We start from the raw sequence: 14,465 nt of genomic DNA on the forward strand, positions 1-14,465 counted from the left end.
TGTGGGAAGGGGTGTGGGTAGCAGAAACAGAAACAGAAAACGTATGGGAAGAAGGAGGTGGGATGTGGGTTTAATGGAGAAATGTTGGCGTGGTAAATAAATAAAACGATTTGCGACGCACACAAAGACACAAATGTAAGCACAGTCCTCAAGGTGCAAAGCACGGCAGCTTAACACCATTCCAATGTTGTTGTTCTGAAGGCCCCCTACCCTCGGTGAGCAGCAGGAAGGGCGGAGGGGAGGCTGTAGGCAGGAGTCAATGATTCGTGGAGACGGCGTGACAAAGAGTCGTGGCCTAATCGTAAATTGCTTTGAGTAGGACTAATCTACACACATGCACACAGACACACACGCATTAGGCACATAAAAATTGGCTCTCAATAGGCCGGAGGGCACTTTTGTGCCTCGCACTCACACGTTTTTAATCTCTGTGCGTGCGTGTGTGGTTTATACCTTCACAAAGAGTATGATGATTTTGACCATATGTTTGCAACGCCAAGAGCGTCAAATCCTTTGCGACCCAAGAGATCAGCATCAAGAATCAAGTCGATATCGTCATGTCCTTCTGAAGAGATTACTGTAGAGATTTCCCTGTAGCTGCCACTGGAAATGGATGTGTCCACTAGGGTGTCAAATGGCTCGGCCTCCAACGGTAGCCGGTCGCTTGTTCCCTTCTTGTGTGCTCATGTAGGCGTTTTGTCGCCTGACTGTGTGGGTGACGGCATCGTCTGGGACACGGGAGCCGCCTCCTGGTTTGATGCCCCTGACAGCTGGCTATGCATTTTAAATGCCTAAATTGGATCAGAGTACGTAATGGAAAATCGTACATAAAGGCCAGGCGATGTCCCAATATGCTAAGCATTGCGTGTCGACACAGCCACTATTGTGGCTGCCAAGGCTAATGCTCGATCGCTGCAGGGACAGCATTTATACTTTAGACTCCTTATAACACTTAACACTTAAGCACATTTTGACCTTTGAAATTGTATAACACCAGAAATGGAGCTCAAGGATATCCTCCAGCTTGGATATTTCCTAAACGTATGCCACACAATTTTACGATGCTCATTTTATCACTCTGGCAAGCGAAGCAGTAGCCAAAAATCACCACCTGCTGATTTATATTTAGCTAAAATATACAACCTCCTTCTCAGGTTCTCCTTCTCCGTCGCAGGAACATCGTCACTCGTATATTATCGGCCACTCGACCCCGTCGACTCATCTGACTTAACCTTCTCCGCTTGGCCTGGCTCAGGCTCTGGCCTCTACTCGAACACGAGTATATTTTAAGCATTTACAACTTGATGGCCAATGGTCTAGTGGCAGGCCATGCAGTGGTCCTCCATCTCCATCTTCATTCCCCCTCCATCGACTTGCTCTGAGTCTAAGCCCCTTTTGGGAGCAATCACAGCTGGCGGTTGGCCGCAAAGGCCACAAGCCACAAGAGTCAGCCCCATCCAGCGGCAGAGTGTAACATCAGAGCTTAGAGATGGTGGGATGGAGAGCTGGAGGAGGAGGGTTGGGAGCAACGAATTTCTTACCAACTAATTGCTGGGGAACCAGGGCAAACCTCCGATAACCGACACCGTATGAGCTAGCTCCACCACCATTAGACAAGCCGGCAGGGGTGAGGGGCTGAGGGAGGAGCACCTGCCAGTTGAGAGACATCAAGCATACGCCTCGTGTGACATCTAATTAAGGCCCCAAATAATCCCAGCAAGAGGCAGACGACGGGTACTAGGCAATTAAACATGTAAAGTCTCCAGGTTCAGTTGATAGAACACCATTATCATCCACACATCCGATCCCCCCCTCGCACCGAAGGCGCTGAAAGGCGCACCGCCCCAAGAATAAATAAACTTTAGAGAGAGCATAAAGAGACGAGGAAATAAGTGGAGCGTGTTAGTTTGGATTCGGGTTTGGATTTGGATTTGAATTTGGACCCGCATCACCAGCTGAGAGGCACTCATCCTCGTCGCGCATACAGGATACATGAGGGAACGGCCTTGCCCTCGGGCACTTGAGCAAATATGTAGTAAAAAGGACATTCGCTCGAATTGTCACATTCGTTCGGCGAACTGGTGCCCCGATTTATGCATTTGCCTACAGACAAAGGAATTTCTATAAAGATGCCACAGAACTTGTCAGCTTTCTTTGTTTTTTGCCAAAGGTCAAAGATGCCTTTCTCGTAAATATCGGTTCACCATAAAAAACGAGTCTGTGCTTCTATTTTGGGAATGTTTTAAAGGCTGCCTTAACTTCAATTACACAACGAATTCATTTGATTTATCCGACTTATCCGAGGGCATTATTATTTTTGATCTGTCCCTACCCACAGGAAATAATCCCAAAAGTGGCAGACACTCGTTTAATTAACTTCCCTTTCAATTCTAATTTTCGCTCTCATCCCCCGATTGGTCAGACTTCTTGGCGCAACTTTGTTGGCCCAAAAGGCAAAAGGCGACCAAATGGCGAAACTTTTGGAGCCCTGATAGAATAAATCTTTTTTCCGATTCGCTGATTTTATTTGTTTGCTTTTGCACAGGCAGAAGAATGGGGCACAAACCCTTTTCAATCAAATTAGCTCCAGTCAGCGGAGCAATTCCATCACTGGGAGCTGATGAAAGTTCTCGATTGGCATAGGAGGGGGCCTCGAATGCTAAAGGGAAGAGTCACAATTTGGCTTAAATCAAAAATAAATCCAATTCAGAGTGATCAAAATTGTATATCCATTCAATTGGCCCACAAAACTACGGTGTATATCGAAGACTACAGGAGGTAGAACTAACAATCAATGACATTCCGTGGGTAGTGAGTACTTGCAGTCTTTATGGACACTTATTGAGTCATGGAGGTCGAAACTTTACAGATTGTGTGTCTCTCTAAATGCTGCAGATGGCTTGACATTGTTGCCAAAATAAGACGACAGACGCGGAAAACTTTGATGGGTCACCATCCCCTGCCAAATCATTGGTCGTTCATTTATCAGCGGGGCACAGGGAGCGGCACAACAGCCCCACACAACAACGATGAAAAGCCAGAAATCCCACAAAGTTGTAAGCCAACATCCAAGTTTTCCTCGCAATCGATGTACTTGAATGCCGAGTGCGGCTAAGTTTTCGTTTTCGTTTCCGTTTCCGGTCGGTTTCATGCAAAATAATCACAAATCGCTATCTGAATTGTGCGCTATGTACGTGCTTGTGGCCTCCTTTGGGCTCTGTCCATTCTTTCTGGCTCTCTAAACGTTTCTCAAACACTTGACTTATGACATTTGATTGGCACACATGTGCGCCTCGGACGGCATCACGTTTTATGGGCATGTTTAAAGGGGCCTGGTCCAGGCCTGCGAATATGCATGGATCTCGAGAACAATGGAAATCAGTTGACTTATTGGCTTGTGTATGGCAGTTGTGATATAAAAGCAATTCAAATATTTCTCAGTGAGACAAATAAACACGGCCTAAGAAGAGGCAAAGCTACAGCTAGAGCAACAGAGACAAGAGTTTAATTCAATAAGGATGCGCTTTCCACTTGAGCGGAAGTGCCAGACCTCGGCTACGAATCTCCCTGCCCCAGCAACGGATAATAATCCGAGAAAAGTAAGTACAAATACTGTGCCATATTTCGATGGAATTAGGATTGTGCGTAAGGACCCCACTAACCCACAAACAGATATCTCTTGCATTTGAAGAGAGGAATTTTTCTGGAAAAAACCTGACACAAATATGCCATAAGCAGGTTCTTTTTTATTCCTGTATCACTTCTTTGGCTTTGGCAATTGTGAAATTGCGCGAAAGATGGCTTGTCAGTGCCAGCTGGCGGCAGCAGCAAAGACGAGTAGAGTAGATTAAAAAATAGCAAAACGCGAGAGCTGTAGCGGACAGAAATAACAGTCGGGACTAGATAGGCAGCAGCCCTTTCCTGACAAGCCATTGGACATAACACTCACTGCATTCCTTTGGGCTACAGGTGAACGATGCGGCTACTTCTGCATATTTCTGCCGGAGGCTCTTACATAGTGCCGCATTGAAGCATCATTTGCATATTTTCCGCTAACACGTTGCGCTTATATCACACATACGCAGCGAGGGTCCCAGCATTCGCCCTGCAGGCATTACCAACTTTTCTGAAACTCCATTCGCAGCCCCACTCCTATTGCCCCTTCCTGGCAGACCATCTATCGTCAATCACTCTTCATCTCTCGGCTCGTTGGCTTTTAAATGTATCTGCTTTGCCCAAAGTGGGCGAACCACACAATTTTGGGGCTGGATCAGAGGAAATTAAACTAATTTAACATGCCCCCCATATGCTCCACCGAATACGGACTTTGAGAACTAGACAAGGTGTCACGCATTATTCATTTTCTTAAATGAATGTTCGATAAGATTGGGTCTATTCTTTAAAAACTTTTAATTTAAGAAAAAGAAAAGTCTAAAAATTCGAAAAACATAATTGAGGTAACTCTGCTACATGGCAACTACATTCTACATGCATTTTACATTACATCTTTCAAAGCCAAGACATGAACCGCAGACAGGTGGCGCCAAAACAAAAACTTGAACTAGTTCACTTTCAAACTTTGACTCAGGAGTTAATGTTGTTAAGCGGCAGCAGATTATAGATAGTGTTGTAAGGGATGAAAAAAGCGCGGCGTTTGAATTCAAATTTGGCCTGCAAACGACAGCTGTAGCTGCCACGCGCTCACGCTTACCCTCTCTCTCTCTCTCTCTCTCTTGGTACTTGGTACTCGCTCGCGCTCTCCGCACTTGTCTTGGCTTAAACGTGTTTTAGCCAACTGCTCTTGCTCTGGTGGCTCTGGCTGTCTCTGGCTTTGGTTTTGGCTTTGGCTGGCTTTTGGTGGGGCTTCCACTTTAACCAAGCCATTCTTCAGTTTGATTCGAAACAGTTTGGTTGTTGCCGCCGGTCGCTTTTTGGTTTTGGCCAAGTGAATGTCGTTCGATTGCCACCAAGACGGTATCGTCAAGTCGTTGATTTGTAAGTGCCTCTCCCTCTGCTCTTCTCTCTCTCTCTATCTCGCTCTGCCGTTGATCGGAGCAAGTGCGTCGGGTTCGGTTCGTTCGTTTGTTACGGGAATTTCGTTTGTTTTTTCGTATGCAAAGCGCGTAATTTTGCATTACCGTTGTTGTTTCGGGCGTCATAAAAAGTGACCGCGTCTCCGTCTCCCCACCAACCCCTGATCACCCCACGCCTCTTCTGGAGTGGAAAATTTCACTTTGCTTTGAAAGCAAGTTTGCATGGCTTATTGCTTGTGTGGCCCCACTGTGCCGGGGGTGCTGCACTGCACTGCAGTGCACTCGTTTCGCCAACCCACAGCCATAGGAGCACCCATCCATCTAAATAGTTACTAACCGAGTATAGCATTGAGATTCTGCTGACCTCCGGCAATAAGTAGAAACTACCATAAAATGCATAGGAATTGTGCATGGCATGGAGAGAAGCCCCTCAAGTTAATTAAAACTTATTAATTTTTGTATAATTAGCCAAGCCAAGGTCATTGGCTGATAAAAGGCGATAGTTTCTAGAGGTAAAAGACCAAGCAACAGAAAAGAGAAATACCAGTGACAGCCGCACAAACAAACAAATCAAATAAACAAAACGAAAAATCACATAAAAAATTGAAAACCAACCAACAAACAACAACAACAACAAAAAGAAGAAACAAAACGAACCTGCAGCTAAGATACATACATATATTATGTGGCTCGTGTTTATATAGCAAAGACAGATTCAAGGTGAATGCTGCCATTATTTTTTGACAGAGTGCTCGAGAGCAACAAGTGAAAATTTATTGGGATTTTTTGCAAGTTCGCGTGCTGCCAAAAGAGTGAATAATACAAAAAAAAGAAGAAAGAAACGGTGCCAAAAGCAACGAAAAATTAATAATAAATTCCATTAAAAAGTACATCAATTTGAAATCAATTTTAAGATAGAGAATAAATTAATAAATGAAGGGCTAATTTGGATAAGTAGAAATTAATCAAAGAAGAATGTGGAGAGTCTCGTCTTTCAGTTTAATCTAAAAATCTCCGTATTCCATATTTGCGACCAATTAAATATTCCATTCCATTCCATTCAAATAACTATTCGAACGAGTCCATTGACATTGGAGCATCATTAGGCCCCATCCATATACCATATACAGAACTTAGCCTACTCACACACAATTCTAGTTATACATATATGTATATAGAAGAGGCAAAGCAGCCTTGAACCCTTCCTTACATTAAGATCCACAAACAAATCGCATTATTATTAATTATATCTTAACGGTATCCCCAAAACACAACGCTCGCTCCGCGAAATGATTCCAGAAACCCGTCCGCGGCCCCAGCCTGCCCAAAAACAATTTCTCGCTCTTGACTAAATTCGGCTTTGGAGCCATCAATTAAAAAAAACATACAATAACAAAATGCAAATACCGAACAACAGATAACTTAACGATAATTTACAAAAGCGCTTATAAAAAGCTTCAACAAAAAGTTACAAAAATATTGCAAATTACAAATACAACAACAACATTTTGGATACATTTTTGAGTTGGAAGCGAGAAACAATGTCTGGCAAAGTGAAGCGACCGACGCTGTCAGCGTCGGTGCCCCTCTGCCGAAGCTTCTTCTACTTCTTCCCCGGCGGCACCATCATCTGGCTATGCCTCTGCCTCTGCCTCGTCTTCTGCAGCGTCAGCGCACAAGGTGAGTGGGTTTTACATATGGTTTTTTATAAATACCCTTGCACAGGGTATTCTGGCTATCGGCAGACACCTACAGCGCAGGAAGGGAAGCCTTTTAAACATAAATCTAAGCTAATCCGCAAGGGTATCTCTCTAGTCGAGCCTTGCTTTATTATATATTTTAGTCATATTCTCTGAAATCTGTTGTTATTGTTACTGTTGCTGCTGTCGTTGTCATGTTATCTCTGCTCATATTTTGTGTGTGTTTTCATTAAGAGCAGCAGAAAAAAAAACCGAAAAAGATACCCAAACTCCGTCTGATTCACCCCATGCTAATTTATCTCGATGTCGGCGACGGCATTTTCGAGCCGTGAGATTTCTTTCGTGCCGTCTTTTACAAGCCGGAACTTCCCGAAGGTCTCTTCTGATTAAAAGAACAGCCACAATAAATGCGTGTTCAAAATTAAAAACTCGAAATTAAACTTAAACTGTTGTGAATTGTCACGAAAAAAAGACGAAAAGAAACGAAACGGATGCGCTTAGTAATAAAGCCCAAAGAAAAATAAAAACACGTACCAGACTTCCGTGCAGCTAACAAAACACGCGGCGATCTATGTACAGATTGTCAACATTATCTCTCCCAAGAAGCTCCCGTTTTTAGATTCTCCGTGTCCGTTGGGTTTGTAGTAGAGATCTGCGGAAAAAAAAAACAGAAAATGTTAAGACAAAGATTCCAACGATAGGAGAAGGGTCTACCTTTCATCTGATTCCTGGTGGCTTCCCACACCCCCAGGGCAGGTGACTTTTTCACTACTTCTTTTTCCAGATGTATTTGTTTTGTGTTGGGCAGAGATCTGCAAAAAGTAAAGGAACTGTGAATAAATTTGCAGTCTGACTAGAGTTTAAACAAATACGGGTATGCATTTAATCAAGCGTCAACAGCAAATTTGGTTGCACCTGCAGTTGATTTCGACTTCTTGCCCCCAAGGGGGTGTGCAATTTTGATGGCTTGGCCTTTTTCGGCAACCTTTTTATGGCTCTGAAGCTTTGGGATGACTCCGTCGATTTTTTACAGTGATCTCAGTGAATGTCAGTAAACATTTGGTCGTCCCGAAAGCAGGGGTAAATATTGGGTTAACTGTTCGAGTGGGAATCGTATTCAGAAAAAGAGTTCTTAACCCAGATTTGAGGTTGTTTCGGCGAAAAAGAGGACAGTAAACATTTGCTTTGAGTGCTGTTCTGACAAAAGAATCACCCACAGTTTGAGAGTAATTGAATTAAGCGTTGCAGTGTCTCGTACAAAAGCAAACAAACACATTCGACTCGAATCTGTTACATCAGACATCGATATACATAATATGCCATGTATGTACAACCTTTCTTCTGCACAACGAATTCAAAATTCAAAAGCCGCGACCAAAATTTTGTTGGGGTCTCAAAACAACAAAAGCAGCGCTAATAAAATTAACTTGCTAATGAAGCGATGATCACACACCGCACACCTCGAACACACATACATACGTATGTAGTATACATATATTGAGCAGAAATCAAGAAATACAACTTATGGAAATCTACTAGTCACATTTTTAAATGCAGAAACATTTTTGTCGCGCGTGTTAAAGCCAAAAAAACACTAAAGACAACAAAAGCAGAATGGGAAACAAGTTTCTTCCAGCGTTCCAACGTTCCACTATGCAAATCAAACAGTAAATACTAAATACAAGCACACACAAATACACACACACCCAAATGCACGACTGGACATGTGTATTCGTATTGGTTATTTTGTAATAGGTTGAGATGAAAACGAAAGTGAAGCCGCGACCTGACTTTGAATGATCTCGCGCCGAACGCACACAGCCCTTCCTTCCATGTTGCCCTTGTTGTCGTCAATTTCACTTTTATTTCTGCCTCTGCCCCTTCTTTTCTTTCCAGTAACCGAGTTGTTAACTTGATCGAATTAAAATACAACAACGCCACATGTACTCAAGCGAGCATATGTGTGTTTGTGTGTGTGTATGCAGCATGCTTGAAGAAAGTGAAATGAGAAAGAAATGTGCACATGGGTAAAGTTGTGGCACAAGTTTTGCGCTCAAAATCATAACTGTAGCGGTAACAGGTTGGCCACTTAACAAACTCCAAACTTTTTGTCACAGTACCTGAAGTTTTCTCGACCGTCCCACCGGCCAGACGAAGCATTTCGGCGACTGGATCTCTGGATCTCCGCAGACCCTATGGAAATAAATAATTGTTACTTTACATATCGCATTTCCACAGAGCACAGTTATTTCCGCTTAACTTTGCTGCACATTAGCTGTGGGCACTCTAAAAAGGAGCGAGAAACGAGTTTAGAGACACAAACAGGTGCAACAGTAGAGTTGCGGCTGGGCTGGTTGCTTTATATAATGTTCAGTTGACTGAAATATTTCCCAAAGTCCGTATGTTTATTGTTTAATAAATATCAATCAATTAATAATTTGTGCCTGAAAAATACGACGAGCTGGCAGCACCGATCGTCATCGGACCAGCTGATTGTTTGTAAATATATTTCAATTAAGTTGGCAGGATCATCAGTACAAGCTCTAATTCGTGAAATTCCGCAATATTCATGAAAAATGAAAAATACAAAAAAGAAAACGCCCAATTCAAAAACTCCCAATGCCATTAATATTGAAAAAGAATACGTCGTCGAAAAAATCCAAGGAAAGCGTTTCTTCCAAGGAGAAACGCAGTATTTTGTTAAATGGAAGGGCTTCGGGCCAGAGAGCAGCACGTGGGAACCAATGCAGAATCTTGGGAACTGCATCCATCTGTTGGCCAAATATGAGAACGATGTCTACTATAATAGTTGCAGCAAACCGGAAGAGCAAAAGCCTATTCAAACCTACGATTGGAATCAAAAATGTGTCCAACTGAGCGAATCCAGTGCCGATGAAACATCGCCGGCTTTTGAACCAGTAACCCCACCAAAAAATCACAGCGCGTTGTCAGCCACATCCTCCTCCTCCATCTCCTCCTCCTCTTCCTCATCCTCTTCCACTTCCACCTCCGGGTCCTCAGCCACCTCTTCACAGTCAAGCTCTTCGCTTTCCCGACCCCAACCCCAACCAGATCCAGTTCTGCCTACCAAGCAAACCAAACCGCCACCACAACCAGATCTCCCTACCAATAAAAAAAAAGTAAAGTTCGGCGACATACTGGATGCTGCAAAGAAGCATAAGGAAGACGCAGAGAGGAAGCTATCTACGACCACCGAAAAAACTCACCTCAATAGCTCCCTTGAGGGTAACGAGGACTGTGTAAGAAAGGAATTATTTATTATTTAAAAGAACAGGACATCAAACTGAATCCAAGAACTCCATAACTGTGGTTTCGTGGGACTGTTTGGTTTCCTTGCTTTCAAGCAGTAAAATCCATTTGATACTGATTACACTTTCCCCATAACAGAGTACTTCAGAGGATGAGGAGGATGAACAGGATGAAATTTCTGGTTTAGAGCTTGGGCTCAAGCTGGAAAGAGTGATCCACAAATTTCAAGTGAGAGATGATTTGTATCTAGTCGTAAGGTGGATTGGCCGCGATGTGCCTGATATGGTCCATATCGATGAAATAAAAGATTTATATTCACATGAAATAAATCAATATTTCCAGACTATTCAACGGATCAATGATGACCTGGTGAGTTCTGTGTCTGTCTGTTTGCGTGTGTGGATTTAGTTTAACCTGGCCCTGTGCCCATAACCTTAAACGCGCACTTCCGCTCATCGCCAGCTTCTCTTCATAGCTTTACAGTTCGACGCTCGCAGAATTTGAGCCATGAGCCATGAAAACTTCACTTTGCTTCGGGTCAAGATAAATGCCATCGGAATACAAAAACAAAAACACAATCGAAAAGAAGGCATCGCCATCCGGTCTACCACCGAAACAACTTGCTGGAAACGTTTTCCTATATGCCACTTACAATACTTTTGGATTCTGCATGGACCATGCACCATTCACAGGCACATATGCACCTGTATCTTCATTTTCTGCAATTCTTCATAAATCATTGATAATGTTAGGGCTGTGGCCACATGACAAATTGTTGTACGCATAGAACATGTTACTTAACAGATTTATGACTGTGCCAAAGAAGATTTACGCCAGCTTCTTCAAGGGATACAGAATTCAGTGTAATGGAATGAATTCTCATACCCTACACGTGTCTACACTCACTCTGCTGTTCCTACAATTGTAGATTTCGTGCTCAAGATCAAGTTGCGAAAATTATGAGACTTCGGCTTGGGGTTTTTGGTTTCCATTTGGCTTATCTGTGGCATCTGTTGACAGCTGCTTCCAACGACGATGGCGACGACGCCTTTGCTTTGAACCTTTCGGCTTAGCAACTGTCGAATCACAGTTCTTATGTCTGCTTTGGCTTCTATCCATGGCATGTTCGTTTGGCTAGAACAAGCCAATAACACCCTCGCACTATGTAGGCGTTTAAGACGCTCCATGGTTCGTTCAACCTGGGGCCAGAGTCCCAGAAAAAAGTCCGAAAACCCACAATTGTGATCTTGTATTGATGTGCTGAGGACAGAAGAGAGACATGCTCATGCTGCTCTCTGGGATGTGTGGTTTAATGGCTGTATCGCATTGCTGTAACCTTCAATCAGGCCTCGACTAGACCCATTCGAACCAAACTCAAAGCACCCAAGTGACATGTACACATGGATCGAGGGAGACACACCTAGACGGAGTAGCGCTTGTTGACTGGACTAGCACTAGCACGCCTGTGGCGTGGTCAAATGTGTCCATTTGGCTGACGCTTGCGCCATTTCAATGTCATTTGTAAGCTGCCTGCTGCTTGCTGATTGCATATTTCAGCAGTTTACACAATTTTCTTGGATTGCATCGCACAGATCATAAGCGAACAATTTTTGTTGTATTGCTCGAATGAATGTTTGCTTATATTCGCACTCAGATTTTCCGTACATATAAATATATCTGTTTTTATGGCTAATTAAATGACTTTGGCTAGACCCTGTAACTCGTTTAATAGCTGCTTGAATGGCTTACAGCTAATTACAACTTTTATTAAATTAACTTAAAGTGCTTAGAGCAGAGGTCAGTCGTTAGTTTGAATTTTAAAAAACATTTAAATCCGTTAACTAAAGCTAGGGTAATCACAAAAAGGCAGTATAAAGTGACAGATCAGTACGGTCTTTATTCAATCTCTTATTCTTCATGAAGTACAGCTTCATATATGAAATATGATTTATAAGTAGCTAATATTTCGATTTGTGCTTGGGGTCCATCTAAATTTTAGTGTTTTTCTGGTTGGGTTATTTGGGTTTACCCTTAGTTTCGTCAGGGAATTATCACGTTCATATGCATACATTAGAGCATAATATAATCAATTATCTCTGTATTTCTACGTCCAAGGCGTGCTGGCACTCGCAGCCCAGCGATCTATTATTATTTTCCATTATTGCTGTGCAATTTATTGGCTTCTACCTTCCTGATTTCTGTCTTTCTGGGCTGCCTTCGACTTTGGCGTTCATTGATTTATGTCTATGTTGGAATTAGGCCCGCTGTCCGTGGCATTTGCTGTTGTCGCTGAGGTTGGAACTAGTTTTGCCTTACATTCTCGTATGTGTATGGCATTTTCGAGGAGTGGAGTGGAGTGGCTAGCAGATAGGAAAAGGGAAATTAGATCTGCAAAATATTTAGCTTTATTAATGGCCTTACCAAAATTATTCAAATTGCATATCAAATGTCAAATCTTCGGCAGCAACAATTTTAATTTCCTCCGCTCAAGACACCGAAAAATAGTAAATTTCCTGATTATGAAACCTCTTGTGTGTGTGTGTATAAATTTTGTTTTGTGTTAGCCAAAAATTTGCATTTAATTTCAGTCTTTTTGTGGCTGGCATTACAACAACACACAGTGGGCTGCAATGTGATAATTTTCTCGCTCGTTTGACCATTTTTGGCTGTGGATGTAATTACGCCCAAGGCAGCACCAGCAGCAGCAGCAGCAGCGGCAGCCTCATTTATGACGCTTTGCATATGCTAGACAACAAATCGGAAAGAAACCAAAAATGTGTTTTCTATGTTGTGGTTGTTGTTGTAATGCAATTTGTTTAACGCTTCGTTTATTACCAAAAACAGCAGCGATTTGAGGTTAGATGTGTGGCAGCAGCAACAACAACTTTCGGGTCGCGTAGGCAGAGCTGATCCTCTCTCTCTGTTATTCTCTTGGTATACTCTCTTGGGTTTACTGTAAATATTTGTGTTCCTCCTTTGCCTTTTCTGCTATGTGTGTCTCCCTTGCGCGCAGTTGTGCGAATTACAGCTGCCTCTTTCTCTCATCTCTCTGCCTCGCCATGTCCATGTCCCTGCCATTGTGTGAGTGTGTGTGTGGGTGTGACTGGCTTGGGTTATTATTTGGTTTGACAGTTTAATATATTTGGTTATTTGTTCGGTGTTCGTTTTGTTGTGGCACGGCACGAGTCACAATTTGTATTTCTCGTTGTTATCTCTTGTGTGTTGTGTGTTGTTTGTCTGCTTTGTGCCTTCGGGTTAGAGGTTATTGGAACAGCAATTATATGTGGTTGGTGCGGCTGCTGTTGTTGTTGCAATTGCCTTGCATTTATGTGTGTGCGCGGAGGGAGTGAGAGGGAGACAACAAAAGCTGCTCGAGATGGGGGTCGGATTGCCCAACCTGTCTGTGCGATGATTAGCCTGATGGCGACATATCGGTTTACACATCGTTTGGCTTCATTACAAGTGATTGATTGTTTGGATTTATGGTATATTTATCATGTGGTTGCTGGAAATCGTACATATGTACATATGTATGTATATGAGAGCTGTGAAGACCTAATGGAGGCATTTGGACTTATCCGTCCATGAATCTGTTCCTACTCAATTAAAAATTTGTTCCGTCTCAGAAAAATCTAGGGAAAGTATACAACACTAGTAAGGCCTTATAAAACCAACATTTAACGATGTAACTGGCCTTGTGGCTCGATCTAGTAAAAAGTTTATTTGGTTTCTCTGGCCCCCAAGCTCATTCGTCCATGCCAAGTGCATCCTCAGCCGCAGGTGACCTTGCTTTGTTAATATCTGGTTTTTGGGCTTTATTTGGGTACACACCACGCCCTCAGAACGCCAGACGCCGCGGGCTGTCTTCTCCGGCTGCCTTTGTGTTAATTTCACGCCCGTTAAAATAATTAAATTTGCCTTTGTTTTCGTTCACTTTTACGGGCACTCTGATTTTCATTTTTACTGCAGCATTCAAATTAGTTTATATAGTTTCATGTATTTTTCGTTGATCTTTTTCTTTACAGGTAAAATTAGGCTCTAGCAATGGGAATAACAACAAAAAGAAGATGCGGCAAGTTCAGGGTCGACGCTCTTAAATTTACTTTCCTTTTCTTAGTTTTTGATCATTGTCATATCTTTTTAAAGTATTTACAGCAATGTGTATTTACTCGAATGTGCCGAAAGTACCTTCTTTCACACATAATTTGAAGAGCTTCTATGAAGAACTTGTTTAAATATTATTAAGAAATTATAGACTATAGTTTAAAGTTAGTACATTACGTTGGACGGATGTAATAAGTTGTCATACCGTTTTGAGTTTGAAAACTCAGTCAGATCAATTACTTATCACAATGAATTATTAAGAAATTATAGACTATAGTTTAAAGTTAGTACATTACGTTGGACGGATGTAACTACGAAGGAATCAATGAAACTAGCTATTATTTGAAACAATGAGTTT

General features: G+C 42.5%; 2 protein-coding genes and 1 long non-coding RNA gene across 4 annotated transcripts in view; 2 read left to right on the forward strand and 1 right to left on the reverse strand.

Annotated features, from left to right (window-relative positions):
- Positions 1-4,741: 4,741 nt before the first annotated feature.
- Positions 4,742-14,465, forward strand: part of LOC4804676 (mucin-5AC) — a 33,662-nt gene continuing 23,938 nt past the window's right edge. Inside the window, exons 1-2 of the mRNA XM_015184623.2 lie at positions 4,742-4,995; positions 6,333-6,713. Of these exons, the coding sequence (XP_015040109.2) occupies positions 6,575-6,713 (139 nt within the window). The 5' untranslated portion in view covers positions 4,742-4,995; positions 6,333-6,574. The remainder of the gene's footprint in view (positions 4,996-6,332; positions 6,714-14,465) is intronic.
- On the forward strand, positions 9,204-14,148 carry LOC4804675 (chromobox protein homolog 2). Its single transcript, XM_001361161.4, has 3 exons — positions 9,204-9,993; positions 10,142-10,372; positions 14,029-14,148. The coding sequence occupies exons 1-3, from the start codon at positions 9,310-9,312 to the stop codon at positions 14,098-14,100; spliced, it is 987 nt and encodes a 328-aa protein (XP_001361198.4). The 5' UTR covers positions 9,204-9,309; the 3' UTR covers positions 14,101-14,148.
- Positions 11,725-13,387, reverse strand: LOC26532317 (uncharacterized). Of its 2 annotated transcripts, XR_001452274.2 has the most exons (3): positions 12,839-13,387; positions 12,425-12,748; positions 11,725-12,363 (listed from the first exon to the last, which is right to left on the reverse strand). It is a non-coding gene; the product is annotated as an uncharacterized lncRNA (long non-coding RNA). The 2 variants fall into 2 exon arrangements; XR_001452273.2 differs by having other exon boundaries at positions 12,425-13,387.

This window comes from Drosophila pseudoobscura, chromosome 3, assembly GCF_009870125.1.
Source record: "Drosophila pseudoobscura strain MV-25-SWS-2005 chromosome 3, UCI_Dpse_MV25, whole genome shotgun sequence".
Classification (NCBI taxonomy): domain Eukaryota; kingdom Metazoa; phylum Arthropoda; class Insecta; order Diptera; family Drosophilidae; genus Drosophila; species Drosophila pseudoobscura.

Coding starts and splice junctions, on each gene's coding strand:
- LOC4804675 (XM_001361161.4), top strand. CDS start 9,310: ATGAAAAATACAAAAAAGAAAACGCCCAATTCAAAAACTCCCAATGCC. Junction 9,994..10,141: donor TTGAGGGTAACGAGGACTGT/GTAAGAAAGGAA, acceptor TCCCCATAACAG/AGTACTTCAGAGGATGAGGA. Junction 10,373..14,028: donor AACGGATCAATGATGACCTG/GTGAGTTCTGTG, acceptor TTTTCTTTACAG/GTAAAATTAGGCTCTAGCAA.